Here is a 27,190-nt window from a genome sequence, read left to right as displayed (position 1 = left end):
AAAGTGGAAACAAATTCTGCTTTAATTAACAATCCCGAGAATGGGAACCAGGAGCAGTTTAGCTAGTCCTACAGACCGGGTATGGTATCACAAGGCATTGCACAGTCAGGTGACTGATTAGTGGTGTGCACTGAGTTTTATCATGCCTCTGAACATACTCTGCATTAACACAGCACTTGCTTTTAGCTGGTCTCTCCTACACAGGTATTAAAAAAAGCCCCAAAACAACTGCTACAGACAGGAGTGTCAGGATCAGCTGAGTTGCATTAGTGATGCCCACATCTCTGCCCAGCAGTACCCACACAAGGTTCTGATGAGGATTTAAGCCGTTAGCCTAAACTGTGCTGCTTTAACTCTATTTGTCTCATTACTTCTGCTTTGAGTAAGCAGCTCTGGGGTGCTGTGAGCAGCTCTGGATGCTTATTGAGAGAAAACAGCTCTCAAACAGAGGGGCAGTTGGGAAAGCACAGAGCATCTAGCTGGGGTGGAGGAGATGGCCAGGAGCAGCACAGACGTGGCGGAGCTGCAGCCAGCCTGCCTGAGAGCACAGCCGTCATTAGATGGTGCTTCCCTAAATCCTTATTATCCGCAGGGGCACGGCTGGTGCTGGGAACAGTCACACGGAGATTAGGTCCTTAAAGAGCCCCACCACAACCGAGCAGTTTGAAAACAAAACCTCAGCGTGTAATCCTAACCATCCTGGCCGATCCTGCTGACCGGCGTTTCTTCCTCTTGCTGTCAGCTCCTGAAGGATCAGAGTGTGAGTAAAGCTTGCTTTCTTGCCATTAAGTGATGCTTGATCCCGCATGGCTGGTTCGTACAGCATTGTGCTGCGTGCAGTGCTTGGGCTCTGCTCCCGGTGTCCCTTCCACGTGGTGCTGCAGATACCAAGTGCTGGATGACTTTGGTAGAAGGAAGCGAGAGCCTCGCAGGCTTGGACATTTCAGCCCATGCAGTAGCGCTTGAGGGGCCAGGGCAGCAGGGAGTTGAAAGCCGGACGTGTAGATTGAGCCTTCAAGGAGGGCTTGGAGGGTCATCCAGATATGGCAGAGATGATGGTGTTTGAGGTCAACTGTAGGAAGGAAAGCACTTTCCTCCCCGTGAGGGAATCTTGTTTCATAAAACAGTGGATTTCCAAGACAGAGAGTTGTCTTTGGAGGGGATGTCGCTCCTTCCCAAATGGTCTAGGGGAAGGTGTTAAAGATGCATCTGGTGCTTTCTGCAGGAGCCCTCCCAAATCTTGCTCCCATGGCGCAAGACTTGCAGCCTCATGCCCTGTTTCTCCTTTCTGCTCTGTTTCCTCCTCTCCCCCAGGCTTGTTTGTCCCCGAGCCCTCCTGCAGCTCCACTGTCCTCTCCGTCCCTGTTGTTAGGTGTGGTGTCTGCGGGGACTGAACAAGGCAACCCGGGAAGTCTCTTGCCCTCCACCTCTCCTGTTGCTTCAGCAGTCATTTTTATTTCTCGGTGCATCTGGTGCGCTTGCAGATGAAGAAGTAATCATCATGGTTACTTCCCCACAGACTTTGGCTCCCCGCTGTGTCAGTCGTGTTGCCTGTAAAGCCTCTGTGGCATGCTGCAGGGTGGGAGCTGGAGCAAGGCAAGTAGGCTGAGTGACTCAGAGGCACTTGGAGGAGGAGCGCCGTCAGGGTTGATAAAAGCAGGACAGAGATGTCTGAAACCTTCACGGAGCTGCAAGAGATGGACCGTGAGGGAAGGAGGTGGGGGTGACTCCAGGGAGGAGCAGAGCGGCTCCCCGGGGCACTCTCCCATGGGACAGGGAAGCTTGGGGATGTGGCAGGGCCCCCTGCTACCCATCACTGTCGGCTTTATCAGCATCTGCTGGCTGGTGCAGCGCAGCGGGGCGCAGATTACCCCGCAGCACCAGCACAGCCTCCCTGCCAGCTCTGCGTCATGCTTCGGTCTCCGGAGCCCACTCAGACTGCTCCTGCGCCACAGCTGGGAGAGTTGAGGGGTGGGGGAAAGTCCCTTGGGGCCTGAAAGGCAAATGGGCAGGATTGCTTTTAGCTAGCGATACAGAGATGGGAAGGGCAGGCTGCCTGCTGCCAGGAGGCAGGAGCTCAGAAAGCATCAAGGGCATCGCAGCCGCAGCTGCAGCAGTCCGGCACGGAGCGGCTGGCATGCAGTCTCAGTGTGGCTGAGGCTTCCCCTAGCCACCTGGGGTTTTTCCACCAAGTCTGGTGTATTTAGACTGGAAACTCTTCAGGCTGGGACTCTCTCATTCTGTGTTTGGGTAGTAATTGGAGCAGGACCCTGAGCTGTAGCATCGATGAGTATTTGTATTCCCACAGCCAAAAATCCCCTGCTGTGGCCTTGTGCGATAAAGCACAGATTGAATTAAGAGGATTTTCATTGTTGTTGTTTTGTATTTCTCTGTGTGGGTTTTTTTGAAGAGTCCATGGTAATGTAAAATCTTTAGAAGTCTTTACTCAGAGCTCACATTAGCTAGGACAGAAATATCACTGAATTTTTTGTTGTTGTTGTTTTGATTGTGCTAATTCTTAGAGAACGATTTTAAGCATCTTTTCAGAGCTTAGCCCAGCCAGAGGAAAAGTGTTAGCACTTTCCTTAATATTTCTTCTTTCTTTGTATCAGAGGTACTTGCACAAAAGTTTGCGCAGGGATTTCCGCCAGGGCCCTATCAGAAGTCCATCTATCTTGGTTTAAGCCAGTGAGAGCATTTTTTCCAGCCGGGTGTTCGCTGACGTCGGCACTGGTCGTGCTGCATTCCAGACTCACTAATGACACTGGAGCTTCTTTGCAGCTACTCCTCTCACGTGGCTGGAGAGGCTGCAGATGTCCTCAGGAAAGGTCACTCTTCCTTGCAGAAAAAAGTCTATCCTGATCCGGTATGGGCCCATCTCACCTAAAAGCAAATGAATGTTTGCATCGCAGCTGACTCATCCTGGCTGTACCCAATCAGGGCAGTGAAAGGTCTTTTTCTTGTTGCCCTTTTAGGAAGGGATCGTGCTGTGTCTGAAGGTATCTCTTGTCAGTGGCAGAAGTAGAATACATGAGGTCAGGTGTCTGCCTGCCTGCCTAAGGAAGTCATGTTGTCAAGATTGCTTTCTAATAGAAAACAGCCTTTAAAAGCTAATCCTTGCATTCCTCCTCGTCTACAAAAGGTTGAGCATCAGGCGGTCTGTACTGCACTGGTGACCGGGACAAGGATAAGCAGCTCAGAGTAGAAGTTGAACGCAGGAGTTTGGAAAGCAGAGCAGTAATACGGAAAGGGCAGAAAAACTCCACAGTAATTTGATCAGTTTGCTTTTTTTGACTGAAGCCTGAATAAGCAAGTGTGTCCGCATGGATATGCTTTAGTTGCTTCTACCTCCCCCAGCTTTTCTCTCCTGCTCTCAAACCTAAATAAGTGTATCTGGCAGTTATTAAAAACACAGACTGCAAAACCCCAAGCAAATGAAATGAAAGCTGGGACAGACAGACGAACGGACACACATGCGTGCACACACGCGACACATTCCTTTCTTAGCTGTTCTGGCACTTATACCAGTGCCACTCAGAGGAAAATTTAGGTCAGGATTTCTGGCATGGCAAAAGTTGCATCCTGCGGGAGAAAGTGGATACATCCACCCAGTAAGGCTGTACAACCTTTTCAGTGTCCTGTCCTACAGCTCTTGTTACAGGAGAGGGAACAGATCTAATCAGCGGCTACATGGAATTAACCTTTCAGCATCTGAAATAATGGCTTCTACAAAATGCATTATCTGTTAATCCCCATTCCTGGCATTGCGTGGAGAAAACAGAACTTTCTTTCTAGATTTTGGGGTCTTTGGGCTCTACATCACGTAGTGACTCTGAATTCTGGGTCTATAGGTCAGCATGGAGTACAGGGTGAGCAGAAAGCCTCCTTGAGCAGGCTGCCTTGCAGCCTCCGTGTTGACTTATGTCCTGGGAAGGGTTTATTACTTGACTGTACGCAGTTAGGAACAAGAGCACACTTTGGCTGAGCGAGGTAGGGAGTGTGAATCTGCACGGACCCTCACGAGACTCCATAACAGACTGGGGCAACAGGGGTCTGCAAGGAGTGTTGTAATTAGGACAGGTGGAACTTTTGCTCTGGCTGAGGCTGTTTTTATAAATCCGTCATAAAGTAACAGGGTTTCAGGTATTGGCACAGAATTTGGCATCCTGTCCCTTAAGGCTGGCTGCCTGTGTGGTACTTGTGACTAGTGCATGTGAACTGCGGTTAAATATGTCCCACTGCTTGCAGTTTTAGCCCAGAACTGTATTATTGCAAAATTCTCCTTTTGCCCATAGAGATGGCAGCACATTAGCTTTGGCATTGCAAGCCCATCGTGTTTACCTCCATGGAAAAAGGCCTGTCCTATTGCTGCTGCGGCTTATTGCGCTGCTTCGTGGACTCAAATCCTAACAAACATTTACACTGCCTTAACCTCCCTTTCACTTGAGATGGTAGCAAAGATCGGTCACATATCTGTTTTCTAGTGCCAGGCACTTCTTAAAGAGCACTTCTGAAGGTGTTTTCTTAAAAGAAGAATCCCCTCTGAGACTTAAATGTGCATATGTTACTGGCTGTAATAAACAACACGCTAAAATAGATCAGTCTGCAAAAGCTAACTGAGGTGGAATATTTGCCTAGGGCAAGGCAGGCTTTTTCTTTTTGTTTGTTTTTTTCTTTGGTTTTCTTCCTTCCTTTCTCTTCAAACCTTGCTGCCTCCCAGATGAAGGAGGGCTGTGATTCAATGTTGCTTGGCCTGGATGCCCTCTTTGGAAGCCAGGGCCCGTGTGAGATGTGTGGTCCTGGCCTGCTGTGCTTAGCAGGCTGCAAGAGCTCTCTTGAAGGTGCTTTTTGTATCTGCATCTTTAATCCTCTGACCAGCAGCAAGTTCATTATACCATGGGTGTGAAATCTGAGGCCTGGCATGGACCAGAAAGATTTGGGGTCCTTGCTCAGAGACAAGTGAGAGCATGTGGAGTTGATGGCACGCGGTCAGCCCTTCTCCTGGTGGTCTGGTAGCTTCTCCGCTAAGCTGGAGCAAAGGGGAGGTGGGGTGCTGTGCACAAACCTGCCCGGCACGTCTGGCTGAAATAGGAGCACGAGGTCACAGCTTGGTCTTTGGTGGACCTAACTGTAGCCAGAGAGGCACTGCTATGGGAGAAAGTGGCTGGAGGGGTGGGCTTCAATGTGCAGCAGGGAAGAGACGAATGGGAAGCAGTGAAGGGAGCCGAGCAATGGGACAGAGAGGAGTGAGAGTAGGAGAGGAGCTGGGGACATCAGTGGGCAGCCATCAGGGTGAGGAGCAGGGGGAGCTGCCTTTGCTCTCTGTCTCTCTGCTGTTAAGCCAAGAGCAGAAAGGTGTCCTTGCCTTGGAGCATCAGAACCCCGGGCTCTGACGGATGTCTGGGAGCAAATCTTGGCTTGCAGTGGCAAGCAACTGCTCCCCTGCAGTCACCTCCTTCAGTGGCTTAAGCTAATGCACAGAGGGACTATCGCGTCCTGTTCTGACACCTCTTGGTGCTTCCAGCCAAAGGGTGGAAAGCCGGAGTGTCAGTGCCATGGTGTGCCCCAGCAGGAGTCATCAGCATGCTTAGCAGAGCCCCGCCAGCATCCTTTCCTGCTCAGGGTGCTGCTACGTTACCCCCGGCAGCCCCTCAGTAGCTGAGGCTGAAGCACATCCTGCACAGTTATTTTTTCCAGACTGAAGATTTTCCCTGGGAATTGTCAGCCCAGATGGAATTAATTTTTTTAAAGTTTTTTCATTATTTTTTTGAAAACCAGGAATCTGTTTATGCCCATTAAGCTTTTGCTTTCTGAGCAAAGCAACAACACAAACAAAAATTGGACTAATCCTCAGTTGGTAAATTGTTATATTCTGCCAAGTTCTTAAAAAAAAAAAAAAAAAAAAAAAGCAGCCACCCACAAATCTCCTTTTATTTGCAGTTTCATTTTGCTCTCCAAAACGCAGTGAGAATGAGGTTTTCTGAGCATGGCTTTGCCCTCCGCAGGACAGGAGGGAGGGTGTGGGTTGGACACTTAGTTATCAATCTCTGTGCTTCCCTGTTTGCTTTGTCCCTCGTGTAAACTCAAGGAGCGAGGCTGCCAGAGGTGGTCATGCGTCCGATATTTGTATTCATGAACACAGTGCTTTAACATTTATTCTCCTGGGCTTTAATGTACTTTGCTTGGTTCTGTCTACGTGTGGTTTGCCTGCTGCAATTGCAATATTCAACAGACACTGTAGGTAGAGGAAGGTCAGAAGCATCAACTTTCCATATGACCTTGACAGATTCAATCAGCTGGTGAAAGTTGTAGAATTGGATTATGGGATTTGCAATGAAAAAGTGGTTTAAGGGACAAGAGAAATTACACTTGGTATTTTCAAAAGCTGGCCTGGTGTAACAGCAATCAGGAGGGACAGAACTGAGGGAGACGAAAGGTGGAAGACGTATTAGAAGTTTTATTTTGTTTGTTTTTCTGTGGGGTTTTGTGGTGGTTTTTTAATACAGTACTTGTGCAATATTGTTCTAGAGACTGGCATGGTTTTTTGTAATTTATTACAGAAGAAAAATCAATGACATGCCAGTGTTTCTATCTCCCAGGTAGAATCGATTTTTTTTTAACTTACAAATAGTCCCACACTAAAACATTCACCCACAGTAATATTAACGTTGCAGGATGTCACCTGCTTCGCCTCCTACTCTAAATACATGCAGTGATCCCAGGGCTAAACAGGCTTCTAAAGGCACTGTCTTTACCGGGCGCTAAATGCCTGCCTTCGTAATTGTTATCGATCAGTTGCTTGAGCAGGTCTGTGGCCAGGAATGTCTGTAAAAGCTTATTTAGCTTGGAGAGAGCCTGTATTTGATACTGTATTAAAGAAACCTATTTTATTGTGCTTTTAACATTCCTGAACCTGGGAGAGTAGTGGAATAATACTTGGAAGACATTAAAAATGATCAGTTCAGAACTCTAAATTGATGATACTTCTATTCTGTTTTAACCTCATTTCAGATATGTGGTGGTAAGAGACTGATACGGTTCACAAAACGTAGCCTAATCAAAATGTATCGGTGGATACAAAAGAAAAGAACTCGATGAAGTCTTTATTCCTCTCTTTTGTGGAATGAGATTGCTGTTCATTGCAAGTAGTAATCTCTCAGATAAACATGTTTTTCTGTTCTGTGGCTTTACAGCTCATAAAAAATATACTTGAACAGTGCTGTACTCTTTTAATATATATTTCTTAGACTTGGTAAACACTGTCCATTGCTTGGAGCAAGCAAACCAAAAACGTTAAAATCAATACACGTTTTTCATTGAACATAACAGAGCATACCATTGGCCTGAACGAAGAGAGCTTGGCAGGAGAACAGAGCTGGAAAGAGTTGTCAAGATGTAAAAAATATAATGAAGGAGCTACAGGGCTTTTCCCCAACAAAGTAACCGCTCCGAGTTTGTAAGAACCTTCAAGTATAACAAACAGCTTGGAATGAAAATCCTGCGTGAAAGCAGGACAGCCACGACCTCTTTGTGCTGTCCTGGGGAAATTCAGCAGAACATTGCTGTATTCAGCAACGTGCAAAAGTAAAACTTCACTCACAGCAGCTCTCAGCTTCCCTAATTGCCAGGTGAATGAGGATTTGGGAGTTTAGGCTGGTGCCTGTGGCTGCTTAGTCTACTGGACTACAGTAGTTTCATGTCCCCCCTGTTTCTAATTAAAATTAAAAAAAAAAATGGTGGGGTGATGGTACTTGTTTAAATACTTGAGCTCCATGCTAACGAGCCATCCTTTCTGTACGGAGCTGGATTTGCCTGCTGAGTTCAGTGGTTTGAAGTTCTTGGCAATAGCTGTGAGTAACTGTCACTGGTTAAGGTGATACCAAAAAGGGAGACGAGGACGTAGAAACACTGCTGTCTCTGCTTTGCTTTGTTTTTCTGTCCTGCTCCGGTTTGAGCTGTGTAACAAAAACAAGCTTGACAAACGTTTTGAGGCTGCAGACTGTAAGAGTCTCCTAGATAAGCATGTTTGAATCCCAGCAGAGTGCATCTGATCTTGAGAAATGCCCTGTCCAAGTGCTTTGCAGTTTTACACACGCTATTTGAAAGGACTGGCATCTGCAGTAGGATTTGTCCATGCTGTGCGTCTATTTGTTCCCAGCATTTTGCATCTGATGACTGTCTCTTACCCTGGTGCGAGAGAAGCAATGTTATGTGCTCACTGTATTTATTTTTTTTTTTTTTTTTTTTTTTTAATATTGGTGCTGCTGTTCAGCTGCTAAATTGTTTCTGCCACACAATGGGAAGCATGTCCCCTGCTTGGGCAAAGTGCTGCTGTTCCTCACGTAACGCCCGTTGATGGAGACCTGTCCTGTTGTACGATAGGTAGATGACCAAAGCCCTGTCAGCTTGGACATGTGCCACAGCGGGTGTGCGTCTGGTGGCAAGGGGCAGCTTGCTTTCCAGTCCTATGATGGAGGAGAGGGCTTCAGCACAGTGGCACACAGGGGCACAGCCTCTTCAGCCCTCGTTTGTGTCTGTGACAGAGGTTGGCTTTTATAGACAAAGGCCAGAATGACAAAGAGATGGAGGTGTTACAGGTTTCTAGCAGTGTTTGTTCAGCAGTCCCCTCAGCTGGCTGTTGGCAGCTTTTGTCTGGACTCGAATACGTTTGCAAAAATGATGCTGATGTTTTTCTTCCTCCTGTCCTTCCTTCCATCTCCCTGCAAAGCAAAAATATCCTAGCAGGGCAGTCACATGGGTGAGATGGGGAGCCTGAAGAGCAGCACCAATGTGCTAGCCAAGGATTTTTGTGTCTGCTTCCCATTCCTTCTGCATTTTTCTGACTTACTGGGCTGAAGTGGCTGTGTTTGCCCGACTTGCTTTTTTAAGGTTGCAGAGGAATAAAATTTTTTTAAGCCCAAACCCCTACAGTTATTTTTTTACCTCCTGGTTATCCTCCTAAGGCTCTGCCCCACAGCTGTAGGGAGAGGAGAACTGGGCAGACTGGGACTGTGCATAATGCACCAGTCTCACTTCAGCGGGTTGAACACAGCACGTCTGCTTGGTTTGCTCCGAGGGCTTTCTAGCTGCCTTGCACTTGCATGTGCCACTGAGCTTTGCTTTGAGCTTTCAGTTCAAAAGGACCCAAAACTCTTGTTGTAGCTGCCGAATGTTACCTGCTTTCATTTGAAATCATGCAAAACATCAGGGTTCACTCATTTCAGTCAAAATCGAGTCTAGGCTTGCTCAGAAAGGGCTTGACCTGACATTCATTGAAGCCATGAAATTCAGTCGCTGTTTCAGCGACGAGCTGGGGCTGCCTTGAGAGTGCTGGGAGCATTGGTAGCCCTAGGAGCTTGTGATAGATATTCAGGTTTTTCCACTGAAGCTGTGTGGAAAGGCAGGTCTGACTCTTGTCCTCTGTACCCTGACAAAAGACATGTCCCTGTTCGCCTGAGCAGTCCCGGGTTGGAGCTGACACGCTGCTGCCGCAGCTCAGAGCATTGTTCAGAACAGCATAAAATCTGAAGAGGTTTCTCGAACGACTGCAGGGGAGCCGAGTTGGGCCAAAATAACACCTGGGGTGTTTTTAGCAGTTTTCTTCTCATCTGTCTGCGCAGGCTCAGGGAGGTGGCTCTTTGGACCCAGAGGTGGGAAGTTCAAAGAAGTTAGGCAGAGCTCATCCTAGAGATGTTGCAAAACTGTGGTTTGTGCTTTTTATGAGCTGTTTGAATCCTATTTCCAGCAAATTATGTATTCATGAACTGTACTCATTCCTAGGTAGAACATGCATTTCATGGGGTCTATATCATCCATACCTGGAAGCTACCAGATTAACCTTAACTCTAGCATTTTTATCCACATACATTGAAATTGAAACTTCTGTATGATAGGAAGTCTATGTTGCTTCCCTTCCCTTTGAGGCTGATAGCATTACCAGATGGCAAACTAGAAGATACGTTTTGCTTTTTCTTTTCAACTGTGATCTGTTCACAGCAGGATCCACACCATAACAGCAGTCTTTGGGCTCTCTGTAAATGGGTGTTACACCTGCATTTGAAAAATGTCAGCAACTAGCTGTGCTGTATTTTTTTTATTGCTGTTACAAGTAACTTCAGACCTCCGGCTTCTTTGTACCCAACGTTGTGTACAAATGCATGTTTGATGGCAAGTAGGAGTCCTGGCACAGGAAGGGTACAGAGCACTAGCTCTCTAGCATCCCTACAGGTGTCCAGAGAGGAGCAGAAAAAGCAGTAGAACTGGAAAGCCTTTGAGATGGATTATTTCAGAGAGAGAGGGAGGATGGAGTGCTGGCATTGGATTTGGGAGCCTTTGACGTGGCACAAATCAGTTTCCAAACAAGACAGGGAACAAAGCATAGGAGAAACTTCTATGTGACAACCCACAACAGCTTGGAAGACTGAGTTCAGTGGCAGTCTGGAAGCAGTCTTGTGCTTGGCAAGACTGTTCGGTTTGGTTTTGTTTTGTTCTGATGACTTGAATGATGGAATAGAGAGAGTACGCTTGTTAAATTGGTAGGGTGCTCTGAGCTGGGAGGAACTACAGACACTTTAGAGAACCAGATGTGGACTTGCAGATAATCTTGACAGGTTGGAAAAATAGTCCATAAAAAAGGGGTGTGAGTTCAATAAAAGCAGTACAAAATATTGCATTTAAGTGAATCAGCTGCATGATACAGGATGCAGCATAGCTGGGTAGGCAGTAGTTCTGGAAAAGGCTTGTTGAGAGTGAATCAAAAATGTTACACTGTTAGAAGGAAAGAAAATGTCATGCAGGGATGTATAAGCAGCAGTGTCATCTGCAGGACACGTGACAAAAATCTTCGTACATGCACAGCACTGGTAAGGGTTTAGCAGTGCCCCGTGCATGCACACATGTCAGCAGGGGTGCAGGCTGACTGGGGGAGCAGCCTAATGAAAGGCTTGGAGGCCGTGCTCACAAAGTTGAAAGAGCATGGTTTGCATAGTCTAGAGCAGAGAGGTTTGAGGAAGGGGGATAGATGTGACTGCAGCCTTTAAGTATGGGCCCTTCCTCAAAGCAGAAGGGAGTAACTCCTGTTCTGGCCCTCTGGAGTAAGACAAGTTTTAGGCTTTGGTTGCAGGAGGAGCAAAACTGCAGTTGAGAATCAGGAAGAGCTTTATAGCTGCAGGGAGAATGATGTGTTGGAGTCCCTTGTCTGGGAAATACACAAGTAATAGGTACAAAGAAAATAGGTGAAGTTGATCTGTGTAGGCCTAGGGGTGATGTGTCACTTCTCTATATCCTTCTAGGCCTGCTTTTTAGGATCCTTCTAGGTGGGCTAACAGCCTTCCATGAGAACACATTCGAGGAGTGCTTTGTACATAATTACACTTTAAAACCTCTCTGTAAAAGTGAGCTGCTCTAACGCCGTGAGGAGAAAAGCATTGCTATTAAGCAAAAGTTAATCTGAGGTACTGTGCCAGGGTCAATGTTCAAGGGAGGTTGCAAGGTTGTACTTCTCACTGACTCAGTTGGCAGTGTAACTTTTAACATTTCACTAGCCTGTAGAAAAGAATTGCAGATAAGGTATGTACAGAGCTAGGCTTTGAACTGCAGCAAGTGACAGCTTGGCTGCATGAACACCTATCTGAGACATAACACTCGCTAATGATCAGGCTGACTTGTTGGCTCCAACCTCCTTTGTTTTCCAGTTGAAAACATGCTATTTCCATGCTATTTGATGTTGTTTGCTGAGTGGAAGGTGTTTGCTCCAGCAGTGAGATGGACAGCCATCTCCCTTCCTCCCTCCAGCACAGCTCTCTGCCTGTGCAGAAAGAGGAGTGTGGTGCAGCATTGGAGATAGCAGGATGAGCCAGCATGCCAGTTGTTCAGCCCTGGAGCAAATTGCTTAGGGACAAACCGTAACGAGCACGAAACACTTGAGTTGGGGTGGTGGATGGACAGTGTTCCCAACACCCTGGTGGTTTGTTTTCCTGGGAGGTTATCTTTGAAGCTGCAAGTTCCTATAGGGTGGGCGAAGGACTTCAAGCTTGGGCATTACCAGATACCAAGTCTGCCTCCCAGTGTCTCTCTTTTCTTAGAGAGCAGATGACAGTAGGGGTAGACCTGGAGCAGCATGTGCTGCTCAGTACATGTTCTTAGCTGTGCTGCATGGACACAGGGATGAAGCCCAGAGCTCCCCCCTTTCTGCCTCCCACTGTTGCATGGCAATTCATGCTTTGTGGGCAGTTCTGCAGCCTGGTCTCTGTCTGCTGTCCAGATGCAGGGGCAGACACCGTGGTGGCTGAGGTTGTATTGCACATGTGAAAGCCATGCAAGGCTCTGACAGGAGTGAGGATCCCTGGCCAGGAGAAGGCCTCTGTGTGCATGTGCAGCGTGGGATGGAAAGCAGAGAGCGTTCGTGCCTCAGTGCTGGAGCAGCAGGCACTGAGTAAGCAGGGCCAGCACATCTCTGAATGTGCCTCACCACTGAGTTCTTCTTGGAGGGGTGGAAATCTGCTGCTTCATGCAGGGAAAAGTTATGCAGACAAGCTGTGTTTTGGTGCCTGGTTTTGTGCAAAACATGGAAATCCTTTCCTGCCTGGTCTCTTTTCATTCTTTTTGCTGTCAGTCGTTGCACATGTCATCAGTGTCTGTGGAAAAGACAGCATAGTCAGGGCACAAACCTACTGCAGCCTCCAGTGTGTGAAAAGCAATATTAGCTTAAAGATTTTCACATGAGAACTGCTGGTGATTGATGGGACATACAGTGCAGTCATTAAAACCAGAAATACATGTCTGCTCTGGAACCCCTCGCTGGTGTCCAGGATTAAAGAGACTGTAACAAACTGCATTACTGGTGCAAACATGAGCAAGCCGTGGGTTTGTGCTGGAAGCCTTGTTTCTGCAGCACAGTTCAGCTTACTTCAGCAGCCAATGAGAAGAGAATTTGTGCAGCATGCTTAGGGTGGGTTCATCCAGCCTGGTGCAGTACCCGGTGTGCTTTTATTTGCATCCCTCTGAGCTAGGATGCAGATGACAAGGTGCAGCCCAGCAGACTCCAAACAGCCAGGTGTAATGCAGGTTTTTCTACTGGATTTAAGTGTGCTGCCATCAGTGCTGCACTCGAAACAGCTGGCTTTGTTGCACTGCAAGCTGCTGTCACATTAGCTAGTGTCAGATGCCAGCCATTTACAGTATGCGCCATCACAGCATGACTTAAGTTGGCAACACAGAGTCAATCACATGCCAGCAGCCTACTGTAAGGGTGGGGGAGTGTGTGGAAGGAAAGGGGGAGAAGATACTCTTATAAAATCTTTTAATGATTTATTTTTAATATCCATTTTTCAAGCCTTGGGAAGTGCAGTCCATATGCTTTTCCCTCCTGGCTGTAGTTGGCAAAGAAGCTGACGAATATGGTCCTTCAGACTCCTTCCATTTTGCGAGGAGCCAGAAAATATGGCTATATTTAGCACGTTACCAAGGCCAGCAGCAGAGTGTGTTGCTGGGTGGTGATTCCCTGGCTGCAGGCTCGCGTGCCACCCGGGACAAGGTGGCAATGCACCTTCCCTGGAGTCAATACTCATGCTAAATTAACAGCAACAAACTCCTCCAGTTACAACAGGATGGCTACACTGGTCCCAGCAGGCTCAGCACGCTGCTCGCTGACACAGGTCGGTCTCTGAGCACTGTGCCCCTTCCTGACACATGCAGCGACCCGCTGCAGGTGCTAGGATGGTGCTTTTTAGTGCAACGCTCAGCTTGGAGAGTGTCTCTGCAAGGGCACTGGGGCTGTCCTGTGCCCTGTACTGAGCATTGGATGTGCTGGAGCCACAGCTAGTCACTGCAGCAAAACTGGGCCTTTTAGCATAAAGATGCTCACCTGAAACTTAGGGGGCTGACTCCTGTTGTATTTTCTCATATTGTATTCCTAGGCCACCCACGTATAAAATGGAGTTGTCCTTATTTGTCCCCAGCCCAGTATCCACACAGCAGATTTGCTACCAGTTCCCTGTTGTTTTCCCTGCTGTGTTGCAGCTGGTACTGAGAAGTGAATAATGGCAGTTCCTTTGTCCTTCTGGCGGCTTTCGTAGAGCTGAAATTGGTCTTGAAGAGTGTATGTGTTGCTGAGAAGTAGTGAACTGTGGGCATTGTGATAGAAGTGTAGAAGGGATCACCCCTACCAGTGTTGGAGTTCAGAGGATACTAGAGGTGCCCATCACTTCAGAGCAAGACATCTTGAAAGTTGTTTCATAGCTGGATGTCTAAACTGGGAACATTTTGTGTCACCGTCACATCATCAGTTCCTAAAATTCATTGTCTGAGAGATGAAGAACCTACTGTGGTGTTGGAGAGGGCAACCTGACTCAGCTGTGGCTTCTAACCTGTCCTGGTGAAATGCAGTGGTTGATTATGCTCAGGATCAAAATGATGACGAAAATGAGCTAGATTGAAGGTGTGGTTTTGAATCCAAGTGCAGCGGTGATTCATTTAGTCTTCCTGGAGCCCCAGAAGGCCTGACTGACAACCCTGCTGCACTTCACAGCCTTTGCTCTGCAGCAGCATCTGCACAGCTCTCAGTTCCTCGCAAATACATGTCCTCATTGAAACCAGTAGCACTCTGTGTGGGCACTGCTTTCTGCTCACAGCTCTGTCTGCAGGATCAAGGCCTCGTGCTGTATGTGGATTTTTAATAAAAACGTCCTGTTTGTAGAACCCCCTGTTGGAATTAAACAAACTCTGTTTTGAGAAAAAAGTAGAACGAAGCTTCACACCAAGCTGGGGTGGCTAGTATCAATGACATGCAAAATTTCAGTTGGAATAGCAAAGTCCTTTTCAAGTTGAAGAAGGCCCTGTAAGTATTGTTTACAAAAAATAGTAGCTCTTTTTTCATCTTCTCCATTCCTGCAGTGTAGAAACATCTACACAGATTTATTCCAAATTTGGTAGAAATTAGTGTTTTCCCAACCCAAAGCACTTGTGCCAAGTTTCAACCAGGAGGAATTTCTAAGGCTGATGCGTAAGCCCTCGAAGACTGGAGCTTAGAACAGACCAGCTGCCTGGCCATCGGACAACCCGCTGCTCTGCGGGGTCTGCTCCTGGTCTGCAGCAACCTGAGCAGCCCCGCAGAAGTTGTGGAGGTGAGACGCTGCAGATATGCTCTGAGCCTGAATGCTGGACTCTTGTTGGGTCCCAGGTGATGGGAAGGGCTGTGGAGGGACCTGATGCCATGCAGCTGGAAAGATGCCATGAGAAGGATGACCCAAACCTACCTAGCACTGATGAGTCTCCTTCCAGATTAATGCAGTTATTTACCTTGTAGTAGTGCTGGATTGTCTGAGCACCAGCCAGCCGCGTGGTGCCATTTTACCCTCACCTTACACAGATGTAAGAAAGTGTGTGGTGATGAAGATTCATGTGCTCCGGGCCTGTGAGCAGTTAACTCACTGCTGGGGATCTGGGGCTATTAGATTGCTGAGAAGCCAAAACAATAGCATTAAAAAGCCTCTTTCTTTTTGAGTTGGGTTGTCAGGAGCCACTGGGCTCTTCTAGGAGCAGGGCAGAGAGTTTCACTCCGCAAAGGCGGGCTGCTGAAGTTTGGGAGTGTTTTTTCCTGTCCCAGTGGGTTTAGACCATCACTTCTTGCATTTAATTATTTGCCTCTAAATAATAACAGGGAGCCAGGAGTTTTGTTTAGCGCTCTGATCTCCTTGGAGAAGATAAAGGAGCCTGTTTCTCATGATGCCCCATTGTACAGCCCCTTTCACGCCGCAGATGGGCTCTGCAGCCCTTTCCCCAGTGAAGCTGTTATCCTCACCAGGAAAGGGGGCAGAGGAAAGCACACATAAAGCTTGCAGATCTTCGACTGCTCTCCAGTGACCTGCCCCTCTCTTGGCGTGCTGAGGAGCCTGTCTGGGGGTTCAAAAGCAACCCCTGCAGCAGTGTCAGCTTTGTGCAGTGGTACCCAGACTGTCCAGCGATTCCACCTGTACATTTGTACAGGCAGATACAGATCTTAAAAATCCCCAGGGGAGCATCCTGGATGCAGGCAGGGGCCCATCCCAGAGGGTTTCCACCAGTCTGTGCCCTGGGTGCGGTGGTGTGTAATGGGTGTACCTTTGTGGACCTGGTTATGGGATTACAGCTCTGCTGTGTGTGATCCTGCCAACAGGAGCAGGTATGTGGGGTCACCCGATGTGCCCCGTTTTTGAAAGCAAACAATATATTGAGACCGAGAACTCAGTGTCCGGCCCTTGAGGAGAGTGCCAGGGACAGGCTGGGTAATGGATGGTCCTGCTCCTTTGCTGGCTGCAGGAACAATTATTAGTTACCTGTCATGCAACAGCTCTGTGGTCCCCAGGCCTGGCCTTGTTTTATTAGGCTCTGAATAGCTACAGCAGAATTACTTCCTCAAAAAAATTCACCAGAAGTTATTTATAAAATTTACGCATAAAGTTGCATAAAATGTTTCTTGTATTCTGTATGCCTCTGTTTCTTGAGGAGGGAATACACAGAGAAAGGGGGGGGGGGACTATTTTTCAAGAATTATTTCATCTTAACGACAAAATTTGTTACTAGTTTTCTGTGTTCAGTGGACTGTTGGTATTTATCTTCCTACGTCTACTTGCAAACACTGTTAAAGCAAGGCACAGTTTATAGATGTTTTTTAAAAGTGATGGTCTCAGTTGATTTGAGGTGATCTGTAACATTAGTGATCCTTTGCTTTTTAGGAGCCACTGGCTTCCCTAGTGCTTATGTTTATTTGGCGGGGGGGGGGGAGTAGTCAGGGATGCAACATACTGTGGCTTTTAACAAATGAAAGCACAAAGGGGAAATTGTTTCAGTTCTTCCTCCTGTGACTACCAGTTCTCAGCATCTCAGTACATGCATGTTGAAGATCAGAGGTGCTGCTTTACAGAGCTGTCGTCTTAATGTTTTACCCAGCCCAGCTGGGGAAGTGGTGGAGACAGTTTTGTTTCTCGCTGTCTGGTTGTCAGGGCCAATTAAGTGGTCTGGTGTTGGGAGGGAGGGGAAAAACAACCCACACAAGAAAATGGGGAATTTCTGTTGTTGTTTCTGGAGCTGTTGCCACTAACTTCTGAAAATGCTGGTATTTGTGTTAGATTTTTTTTTTTTACAACAATCATTTTAACATCAGGAAGCCTAACTTTTGGGTTTAGCTTGATAGTATTCAGTTAGTGTTAGAGCAGGAGAAGTCATGTTGCTCTTCTCTTCACCTCAGTATTGCACTTCTATAGAAAAATCACAAAAGAGGCACAGTAGCTACTAAACTGCCTCCACCTAGATGTTTGTGTTGTTACAGTAACCCAAACAATCCTTAATTAAATTTCTCTGGCTGCCCTGAGTGTTACATTCAGTGAAATGCTGTTTCATTATGTTTTTTAGGGCCGGTGTACCCGGGAGAACTGCAAATATCTCCACCCTCCCCCGCACTTAAAAACACAACTTGAAATAAATGGACGCAACAACCTGATCCAGCAGAAGACAGCCGCAGCCATGTTTGCTCAGCAAATGCAGTTCATGCTACCAGGCGCGCAGCTACAGCCAATTGTAAGTTACAGCAATGAATCGGGGTCACACTGCTCCACATTTCTTTCCTGTCTCCTCGTGGAGGACCCAGCCCTGTGCTTTGCTCAGGTGGTTGGTTGTGCTGCACGGAGTTGGGCAGCATCTTCCAGAGGGATGTCTGATGCTACCTCTGCATCTTCTTGCAAGCTGTGGCTCCCCTTTCCTCTGACAACTAAGGAGCTGTGAGATTCAGGGCATCAAGTGGAACGGTCTTGCCACCAGGTGGATATTTGACCAGTTAATTCATGTATGTTCCAGAAGTCCCAAGTGGCTCAATTCCAATGGATCCTATTTTGGATAGCTGTTTTACATTGGGGTGAGCATGCTGGAGTTCTTCCACACTGTGGCAAGGGGCCAGTTGTGTCCCTTGGACTAGATGTGTTGTACTGGTGGGCTAAAATTGGGGAAGGTTAATCCTACCCAGACCTTAATACATTTTTATGTCTGGGAGTAAGACCCATTTCACTGCATTTGTCCCAGCAGAGAGTTGTGCTAATGTCACAGCCCTGTCACTTGTTTTTCACAGTAATGCTGTTTTATACTAACAGCAGGAAAGATTTGCTTCTCTTCAGGTAGGGAGGGAAGCCTGTGGGAGACGGGTGTTTGCAGAGCAGGTAGTTCAGAGAAGCCTTCACTGCCTGTCCCTGCTGTAGCCTATCGGTTAAAACAGGTTTTCAGGCTGGAGAACCCTGTTATGCCAGGGAGAGGATGGCTTGTGTCTGCTGGCTGGTGTATCTGGGATGGGGTGACATTTGTCAGCTGAGTTTGAGTCTGTCACTATGTGTATTTTAAGAAATGTCAGAGGTCTTGAAGCAGCTTTTTGGTGCTGACATAAATAAGCTGCACGTTTTTAACCAAGAGCCTAATTAGGAATTCTCCATTTAAAGTCGGGGCTGAATGTCTTTCCTGGGGCAACATGCACTTGATGTGCAGTTGTTGGGTGAGGTTCCCCATGCTGTGCCACACGGGAGGTCTGGCTGGATCCCTAGGACAGACTCTTCCAGCCTGAAGATGTGCAAGTCTGTGTACCAACCTGCACTTGGCCTCTTGGTATCCCACCTACAGCGCCTGGCTCCTCTGCCCAAATGAGGCTTCAGACTCAGTATCCCAGCTTTGACAAGCTGGAGTGTCTCTGGTTTATCCTCACAAGAGACTGGTGGAAGGTTCTTCCTTGCTGGATGCTCTTGTGTTGTTTGGTGTAAGAGCTTGCAACGATGCTGTGTTTCAGGAGGGAAAGCTGGCCAGTGTCCCTCCGTGATGGTGCTCTACCACCATACCGGGGCATTTCCCCAGTCTGGCGTGTTCCTCCTGTCTTGTGAAGGCTCTTCCGTGTTCACCCTCACTCTGGTCATCCTGCGTGTGTGTTAGCAGCTTTATCTTCACCCTGCCATGTATGTTAGGGAAATGCTGTTTATTCTTCCCATTTCGAAGATGGAAAAGTGAGGCAGAAGAGAAAATGGGCCCCAGAAAAAAATCTTTAGTTGCTCTGCGCCTTAAACTCTAATCTGCTGTAATCTTTGCACCTCTTTTTGTGGAGTTCACTTTTCATGAAAGTACGTGCGCATGAGAAGGAAATCCTGAATTCCCACAAAATGTAGCACTGGTTTCCTAGTCCTGTACCAAAAGCAAACCTTTCCTGTTTGGGGTTTTCCTCTGTGGGGAATTCACAGTGGATGCTCTTTGGCTGGCTATTCAAAACATCTTTGGGATTTCCTCTTTGGAAAGTTCCCATCTTCCCATTTTGCAATCTTGCAGGTCCAGTTCACTCCTCCTGCAATTTCACTCCTGCCTTTTAAATTGCCTCTGAGACTGAATCTGTCGGTTTGTCTGGTTAGTACTCTCATTTCAGAGGTAACCTTATCTGATGAGAAAGGTCTCTGGTTTCTAAATTGTGCCATGAGAGAGACATGGGCAAAGAAGAAAAATAAAAATTTGTTCTGCAATGACTGCTCCCTTCCTGCTTTCCCACACTTTGTTCAGAGTAAACGAGCTTTTGGTCTAATTCCTGCTGCCCGACTTGCTCCACACCAATTTCAGGACAAACAAGAGATTGCTCTTTCACCCGCCTTTGATTTCCTGAAGATGCTGCCAGTGGAAGCAGGCTTTGAGAATTTTTTTTCTCTCTAAATGAGAAGGGTGGGGCCTCCTTCTGGCTACACATGAAATTCTTCAAAGCAGAAAGTATTATATCAGATGCAGCAGCAGAACAAATCCCATGTGATCAGAAAGCTGATCAACGGGATGCCTGCTTAATTGGGATGCTTGCCAGAGATGAGATTTGGATCAGCGTGCTTAATAGCTCCAAACAGTAGCTGAATGCTTAGACATTTTAAAGTGCATTTTCACCAGAAAAGCTACGGTGTTTAAAAAAAACAAACAAACAAACAAAACAAAACACCAACAACCAACCAACCAAAAAAAACCCAGCACTTGACATAGCAGCTTTTCACCACGCTTCCTGAAATGGCGTTGAATGTGTCTGTCTATGAGCTTGCATCTAAACATTCACCACCAGATCTTCTTGCACCACCACTGACATCCAGCAAGAGCTAATCTTCCCATTGAACCAAGAGCCAGGACCCTGATGATGGCTGTTTAATGAAGGTGCTGCTTGGAGAAGAACCATGTCCCAGCTGGGCTGCCTGCTGCATGCTGCTCACGGAAGCCTACTAGGTGTGAATTAATGGTTGCTAGTGTGAGCTTATTTCTCTGAAGTCTGTGGTTGCTCTCTGATGTTGCTGCTAACTGTTCGTGCAAAGCTGAGAATCACGTGAATGTTTGGTGCCCGTGATGCAGTTTCAAACAGACTGCTTCGTACAGCACTTTAAAACAAGTCAGGCAAGGACGTGGAGCAGACTATTTGCTCAGCATGGTGTATTTGTCTGGGAGAGACCTTGCAGAGACCATGTCGGTGCCAAGTAGGAAGACTCTACTAGAGCCTTGACTTTTGAAAGTCCAAACTCGCCTTGACTGCTGGCTTTGGTTGAGCTGTGCTGGAAGCTCTCTGCGTTGGTTTTGCGCCTCTGTCTCTGTTAGACTGTGTAAAAGTCAGGTTGAAGCCCCATCCCTGGAAACATTCAAGGTCGGTTGGATGGGGCTCTGAGCGACCTGATCTAGTTGAAGATGTCCCTGCCCACGGCAGGGGGGTTGGACTAGATGACTTTTAAAGGTCCCTTCCAACCCAAACTATTCTGTGATTCTAAGGTGAATAGAGCTGGGCTCTGGCATTGATATGGAGAGCCATTTTGGTCAATGCTGTGTCTGGTTTCTCAGATACAGTCACTTTGAGCCATGTGTGCACCAAAGTAAGACCACCCAAAAAGTGCTGCACCCTGGGCCTGATCCCTACCCTCTCCATTCTGCTTTGTCCCTTTGCAGCAGTGCGAGACAGACTTTTGGAGCTGGCCATGGAGGTGCTTCAGCACCGGCTCTAAATTGACCTGGTGGAGCAAGGCAGTGGCTTGCGTGGTGCTGCCCTGTTAGCTGTGTCTGAACAGGCAGTTGGATAGAGCATGGCAGTGTTGACACACCTGCCTCCGCACTCCTGCCCTGCAGCTGCCTCCGCTGCTGCCCTGGGAAGTTGTTTCCTCTCTCTGAGCTCGCTCTCTTTTCAAGCTCTTAATCTTTTCTTCCTGTCAAGGTCTTCGTAGCCAAGACTGTCTTGACAGCTCTGAGTTACCCATGCTCCTGAAGACAACCCAGACTTTGACCCAGCCCTGTGTCCCCTCCTGGGCCAGCGGGACCCTGCTGCTGCCCCTTGGTGCTGATGGAGGGATTAAAATACAGGGTGACCAACTCACTTGACCAGTGATGCTTGGAACAAGTGCTGGAGCAGATTTCAACAGTGTTTTGGGCATGCATTTGTTCCATGCAGCAAAAAACTGATCTATATCTCAGCCTCTAGTCAAAGGCACACTAGGAATGAATAAACACACGTACCCTGGCCAGCCAGGAGCTGGTGTCTGCCAAGAGACAGTGCTGTGGGGCATTAACACCTGACTTTTACACTACAGTAGCCCACAAATGAGAGATCCTTTGAGCTAGGAGTGTGTCTTTGCGGTCTGACTGGGGAAACGAGCATCTGTGGTGATAGGTAGCTGGATGCTTTGGCCGGTTGGATTCACTCCAGCATGTTCAGCCTTCATGTTAGAGGGGTGGTTTTACAGCCAGCCCCATGCAGTTGCATTGGAGGGGAACACAGGTTTTTGCTTTTTCTGAACAGCATCAATTATGCTTTCAGTATCAGGGTCTTCAGCTTTTTCAGTACAACATCTTTATCTTCTACATTTCTATCACCAGACTAATAAAAGCTACCGCTGTTTTTTGTGTGTTTTCTATGTGTAGCTGCTTAGCAGCGACCTGTCTCCCCTCCTTCATGCCATCAACACCTCTGTATTTATATTGGGTCTCTCATTTTCAGGCTTTCCCTTTTTAGGGTCTGAGGTAACTCAGAATCAACACTTCCTGGCTGAGACAGCACTTGTGTTCGACAAAACACCAGCCGCTCCTCTGCCTTCCTCTTCACACCTACTATGTGTTTCTTCTCTAGCTTTAGTATGATTTCTGCTACTAAGCAAATTGAATGCAACTTCTAGTTTGTTAACAAAATCAGCTGTTCCAGGTTCTCTCACCACCAGTGGTGACAAATGCCCCTCCCTGGGACCATCCCTTCTCTCTGCTCACACCTTTAACCCAGTGGCTCCTGTGCTTGGGGTCTGTGAGGAGCTCAGAGATGTCAGAGTCCTTGGCAGCGCTCCCCCCAGATGTGTTCTCACAACAGCCATTTCAGCTTTTATTTATTTATTTTAATACTCAGTAAACCAGTCTTGTGAGCTGTTACTGGTCTGAACCCCTCTGCTGCTGCACTGTAACCTGTTTCTCTCTGCTCAGGACTTACTGGTAATGTCTGCATGTGCTATGATTAATAAAAGGTAGTTTGCAAGGAAATGTGCCCCTGTATTTCCTGAACTTGCAAGAGCTTAAAGCTCTTGCTTTAAGAGGGGGGGGCAGCAGGCGTAAGTGTTGATACTTTCAATCTGGCTGTTTTGCCCTAGAGCACACCAGCAACTAAGCTGACTTTTCTTTTTAGTGTACAGTCATAATATTGATCTATCAGGTCTCCTGGCTGGATGCGATCACAAGAGGTAGATGAGGAGGCATGTTGAGGAGAGCAGTGCTGTTTGGAGTAAAAATTACAGTTGGGTTCTGGCTGCAAGGAAGAAACTCACTCGAATTCCCTCAGGACAGGCCTGGCACAGGGGACCTGCACAGACGTAAAGGGAGGAGAGATTTGGCTGGCAGCATCTTTATTACTGGTACTGATGCATGAGCCAGACTGGATTTCCCAATCCAAGACAGGCAGTTGGGGCTGGCAATGAGCGCAGCCCATCTTTTCCCCTCATCAGCCACAATAAATACAGAGCTCCCTGATGCCAGCTTACAAAGGAGCAGTTTTCAGTGCGCTTAGCACAGTTCAGACTTAAAAACCCCAGTGCTTCTAGGTTTAACGTGTTGAGCGAGGTCTGCTCGTTTTTTGGCTGTGCATCTGCTGAAAACACCTGTGTGGCTGCCAAGTGTCAGTCCTCTGCCCATGGGCAGGGTGTGGAGCAGAGCTGTCACTTTCAGTCATCGGCACCGGGCAAACAGTTCAGGTGGGCAGAAGAAGCAGTTGTGAAACCTTGGGAACGTGGCAGCAGATGCTAGGGCATGGAAATGGGTGAACAGCCAGCGGCAGTGATAAAAACCCATCCTGCTCCTTCATGCACCCCTCTGCAGGTCTCCAGGATCATGGGTAGATCCTCAATTGCTCTTCATAAACATCCTTCCTCCACTCTTCTTCAGCTTGGGTTCAGATCCCTTAGCCCTTGCCAGTCGTTCCTAGTGAGGAGAGGGATTGCTCTTGAGTGAACAGCCTTGGAGATGGGGACTGTGTTTCAGGGTCAGGACCTGCCTCCCAGTTTGTAGTGGCTTTGGTGGAGGGGCTGGTATATCATTTCTTCGCGAATGTTTTGCACCCCTTCCCACCGGTTTCTGGTGAGTTCACTCAGTGTGAAGCATTGCAAGCCCCTAGCCTTCCTCTCTGGCTGCACAAATGCCCTGGCATCCTCTGCTTGAGCAGTGGGAGGAACATCTCCCCTCCGTCTCAGAAACCAGCTAGGTCCTCGGGCTGGCTCCTGGTTGTGTTCGAGCCCAGGCAGGGGAAGCCTGCCTTAAAGGATCTCCTGAAATTCTGGAGCAATGTCTGTGCCACACCTGCTCTGTCAGGATACCCAGGACTCCTGCCGTATTGGGTGCTGGAAACACATAGGGTAGATTTGCCCGCACATTTGTGCAAGCCCCATGTGCTGCAAGGTTTGGGCTATTATGGGTATACAAAACAAGTGCTGAGAACGTGTGTTGGGCCCCAGCATAACCCTGTGCAGACTGGCCAGGCTGGAGAAACTCCTTAAAATAGCATTTACAGTGTGAATGGTGGCAGAAGTTCAGCAGATGCCACTGTAATTACTAGTGCTCACACAAAAGAAAACAGTCTAATGGATGCTGCCTTCTCACTAAAGTGTTCAGGGAGTCACAGCATTTGAAGATCCTTAAAGAACTTTTCTAGCAGCAAAAGGTGTAAAATGTCTGGGAGCCACAGAGAATTGAAAGAGAGAAGAAAATGATTTAATAAAGGGCCGTGGACTGGAGGATCTCTGGGTTTAATGGTTAAAGTCTCCCATCAGCTGAAGTGGGGCTTGACTTAGACTCAAAAGAAGGAAAATTGGAAATCCCTCCCAGAGGATTATCTGGTTCTGCTACACTTAAAGCACCAAGTGCCGCTGATTCAGGAGGCCATGTCTCCTTGTTGTGGAGGAAAGTGGGACGTATGCTGGCAGTGACCTGTCATCCCCTTTCCCATCAGCTCAGGAGCTGCTTGCTGTTACTCTGACCTTAGGAAGGGGGTATCATTAAGTTAAATATAGGTTAGGACAGCTTGGCTGGTGTTACTGTGGCTAGCTTCTTCCAGATCACAAGCAGCAAAGTGTTTCCTAGCTTATGAAAGTACTGGGATGAAGATGCTGTCGAGAAACACACTGTCCATGTGTGATTTCTTTTAGAAACCCACAGGACTAAAGGTACAAAAGTAAAAGCAAGGAGGGGATGAGGTGTGTAGCCAAAAAAATGCCCCAGGCCATTTTATAAGCACACTTGCATTTATTGCCGAGTAGAGGCTCTAGCTACCGAGGACGGCATCACGTACGCCTGCAAATGTGAGCAACTTTAACTGTAACCAGGAGTTCACAGTGGAGCAGGTGACAGAAGGGAAAATAAAAATAGTTGCAAGTCACAGGCTCCTTTCCCCAGGGGCTGCTTGAGCCCCTGCTACAGGAGCAGGAGTGCTGCCTTGCAGGCTCTGGTCTTCGGGGTGGGCAGGGGGGATTTTTCATCAGCTGGAATTGGTTTCATTCCCAAACGCACCTCAGATCTGGTGCTTTAAAGTCTCACAAACTCCCTGGCTGCAGAGGCTATTCACAGACTTTAAACTAAGCACGTGCTTAGGAGCTTTGTGTGATCTCGCCTGCCTGGCAGAACGGCAGCTCCTTTCCCAGACCGGTGCTGCTGGAGCACTTCAGGCCAGGGAGCTGCTCTGGCCACCGGCGCTGAAGCTCTGCTGCGCTTGCAGGGCCTGCCGAATGCGATTTAGGGATCAGAAGCAGTCAACATCTTTACGGCTCATTGTTCTGTCTCCTCATGGGACATCACTCCTCACAGCATAGCTGGGGTCCTGGACCTCTTGCTGGCCTACCTGGGCCATCTCATCTGGTACGATCTGTCCATGGCTCTTCCAAGCCCACGACCCACCTGCTCTTGGCAAAGCCATGAGGTCTGGCACGTTGTAAAACTAGTGAGTTTGGTGTCTTCTTGCTGCCATTCACGTGGAGCGTAGGCTCGGGATACTCCTGCAAAATTGCTTTTGCCTGAAGACTGTTGGCAGTCTGAAACAAACCCCAGGTGTGCAGAATGCTAGACCTCCAAGCATACTGTAGTAGAGATGCCTCGCCTGACTCTAAATGATCCCATTTGTCTAGCTGAGCCACACTAGCCACGATAACGTGGAGCTCAGTGCAGGCTGATAGTGAATTCAACCACGTAGCTAATGGAGTTACGTGCTTCCAGGTCCTGAAGCTGCAGCTTACCTTGAGGTCTCTGTACAGCATTGCGGTGTAGACATACAGAAGCTGAGACATTTATTTGGGAATGAAAGTCTGTTTAATTTGGGCCTGCCCTAATTGCTGGCATGAAATCCTTAATTGTGTCATTAAACTATAAAGATCATCAATATGCTTTGATCTGGCAAATAAAGATGCCTTGTGTTCAGGATGAGTCACAAATCTGTGAGTCAGGAGAAGCGAATGGATCGCAAGAAAATGGCGATAAATGAATAGATTGGAAAGCACAGCATTTTGATGTTGCTAATCAAATTGTCTAAAAGGATTGAAGTGCTGCAAGGCTTTGATGGGTAATCCATGACAGAGCTTTTTAACTAATACTTTGTTTTTCCTCTTTCTATATACAGACAACGTTTCCTGTGACTCCATCGCTTGCAACAAGCCCCACGATGGCTTTTAGTCCCTACCTGAGTCATGTTTCTCCTGGGATGGGCTTGGTTCCTGCAGAGCTTTTACCAAATACTCCTGTCCTGGTTTCTGGAAATCCTACTGTTACAGTACCAGGAGGCTCTGCTGGGCAGAAACTGATGCGTACGGATAAACTGGAGGTATTTGGACATCTGATACGATACTGCTGACGGGAATGAACAGGGCATGTGGGCCCAGCTGTTGCTCTCTGCTAGAATGACCTGATGTAGCACAGTGCAGAGTTTAACCTGCAGCTTTCCTAACACAGGGCTGCTGTTTGCTTGAGCAGACTCTCACGTGGGGCCTGATCCCAAATCCTTGGAAGTCACTGGAAATTTGGGAGCAGTCACTCTTCTGATTTCAGTGGGTGTTCGAGCAGGGCTGGGATTGTTGTTCTGTGTGTGTGATCTGTCACGCTTAAAAAATGCAAGTGGATGGTCTGCCATTTAATTTAGTTGAGTGGGAGATGTTTTGGAAGTAACAGACACTTCCCTTGTCTTGAGGTGGGCTTATTGAGTTTTTACAGAAAGCTTTAAGCATTACACTGTTGGGAATGCTGGGTACGGGGCATTGGAAAAACATCTCCTCCCCCCCCAGTTGGCTGGGCACGCTGTGACTTAGCGTTGGAGGAGTTTTAAATGTCTTTCAAACCCTAAGCAGAGGCTCTGCAGGAGATGAGGGCTGAGGACCTGAATTCAGAGGCCCCTGCAGGTGTAAATTGTAACACAGGAAGGTAGTGGAGAAGGGTGTAATTTCAAAACGCATTGTTTTGTGTTATGTACTTTATATTGCCTTGCTGATTGCTTCCATTCTCGCATGACCTCTCACCTTTCCCCACACTCAGTCTGATAGTGCGCTGGTACGTGATCTACACCACCAGCTATAGTCCTCAACAATTTCTCTTAGTTCCTCAGACAAGGAAACCTTGCAGATCCGTTTTGTGAAACCTTTTTCTCTGCCTTTGATGTGCTCATAACTTACGAGGATCTGCAAGATCTTTG

At 47.6% G+C, this 27,190-nt stretch overlaps 1 protein-coding gene across 4 annotated transcripts in view; it reads left to right on the top strand.

Moving 5' to 3' along the window:
- MBNL3 (muscleblind like splicing regulator 3) overlaps positions 1-27,190 on the top strand; it is a 97,222-nt gene that overhangs the window by 44,796 nt on the left and 25,236 nt on the right. For all 4 annotated transcript variants that reach the window (XR_012996061.1, XM_076346907.1, XM_076346909.1 and 1 more), the window contains exons 3-4: positions 17,389-17,553; positions 26,129-26,329. Coding sequence is in view for 3 of the 4 variants with exons in the window: in XM_076346907.1 (XP_076203022.1) it covers positions 17,389-17,553; positions 26,129-26,329 (366 nt within the window). In the remaining variant the exon portion in view is untranslated. The remainder of the gene's footprint in view (positions 1-17,388; positions 17,554-26,128; positions 26,330-27,190) is intronic.

The sequence above is a fragment of the Aptenodytes patagonicus genome, chromosome 9, assembly GCF_965638725.1.
Source record: "Aptenodytes patagonicus chromosome 9, bAptPat1.pri.cur, whole genome shotgun sequence".
NCBI lineage: Eukaryota > Metazoa > Chordata > Aves > Sphenisciformes > Spheniscidae > Aptenodytes > Aptenodytes patagonicus.
Note: the sequence above shows the minus strand (reverse complement) of the source record. Positions and strands in the feature narration are given on the sequence as shown.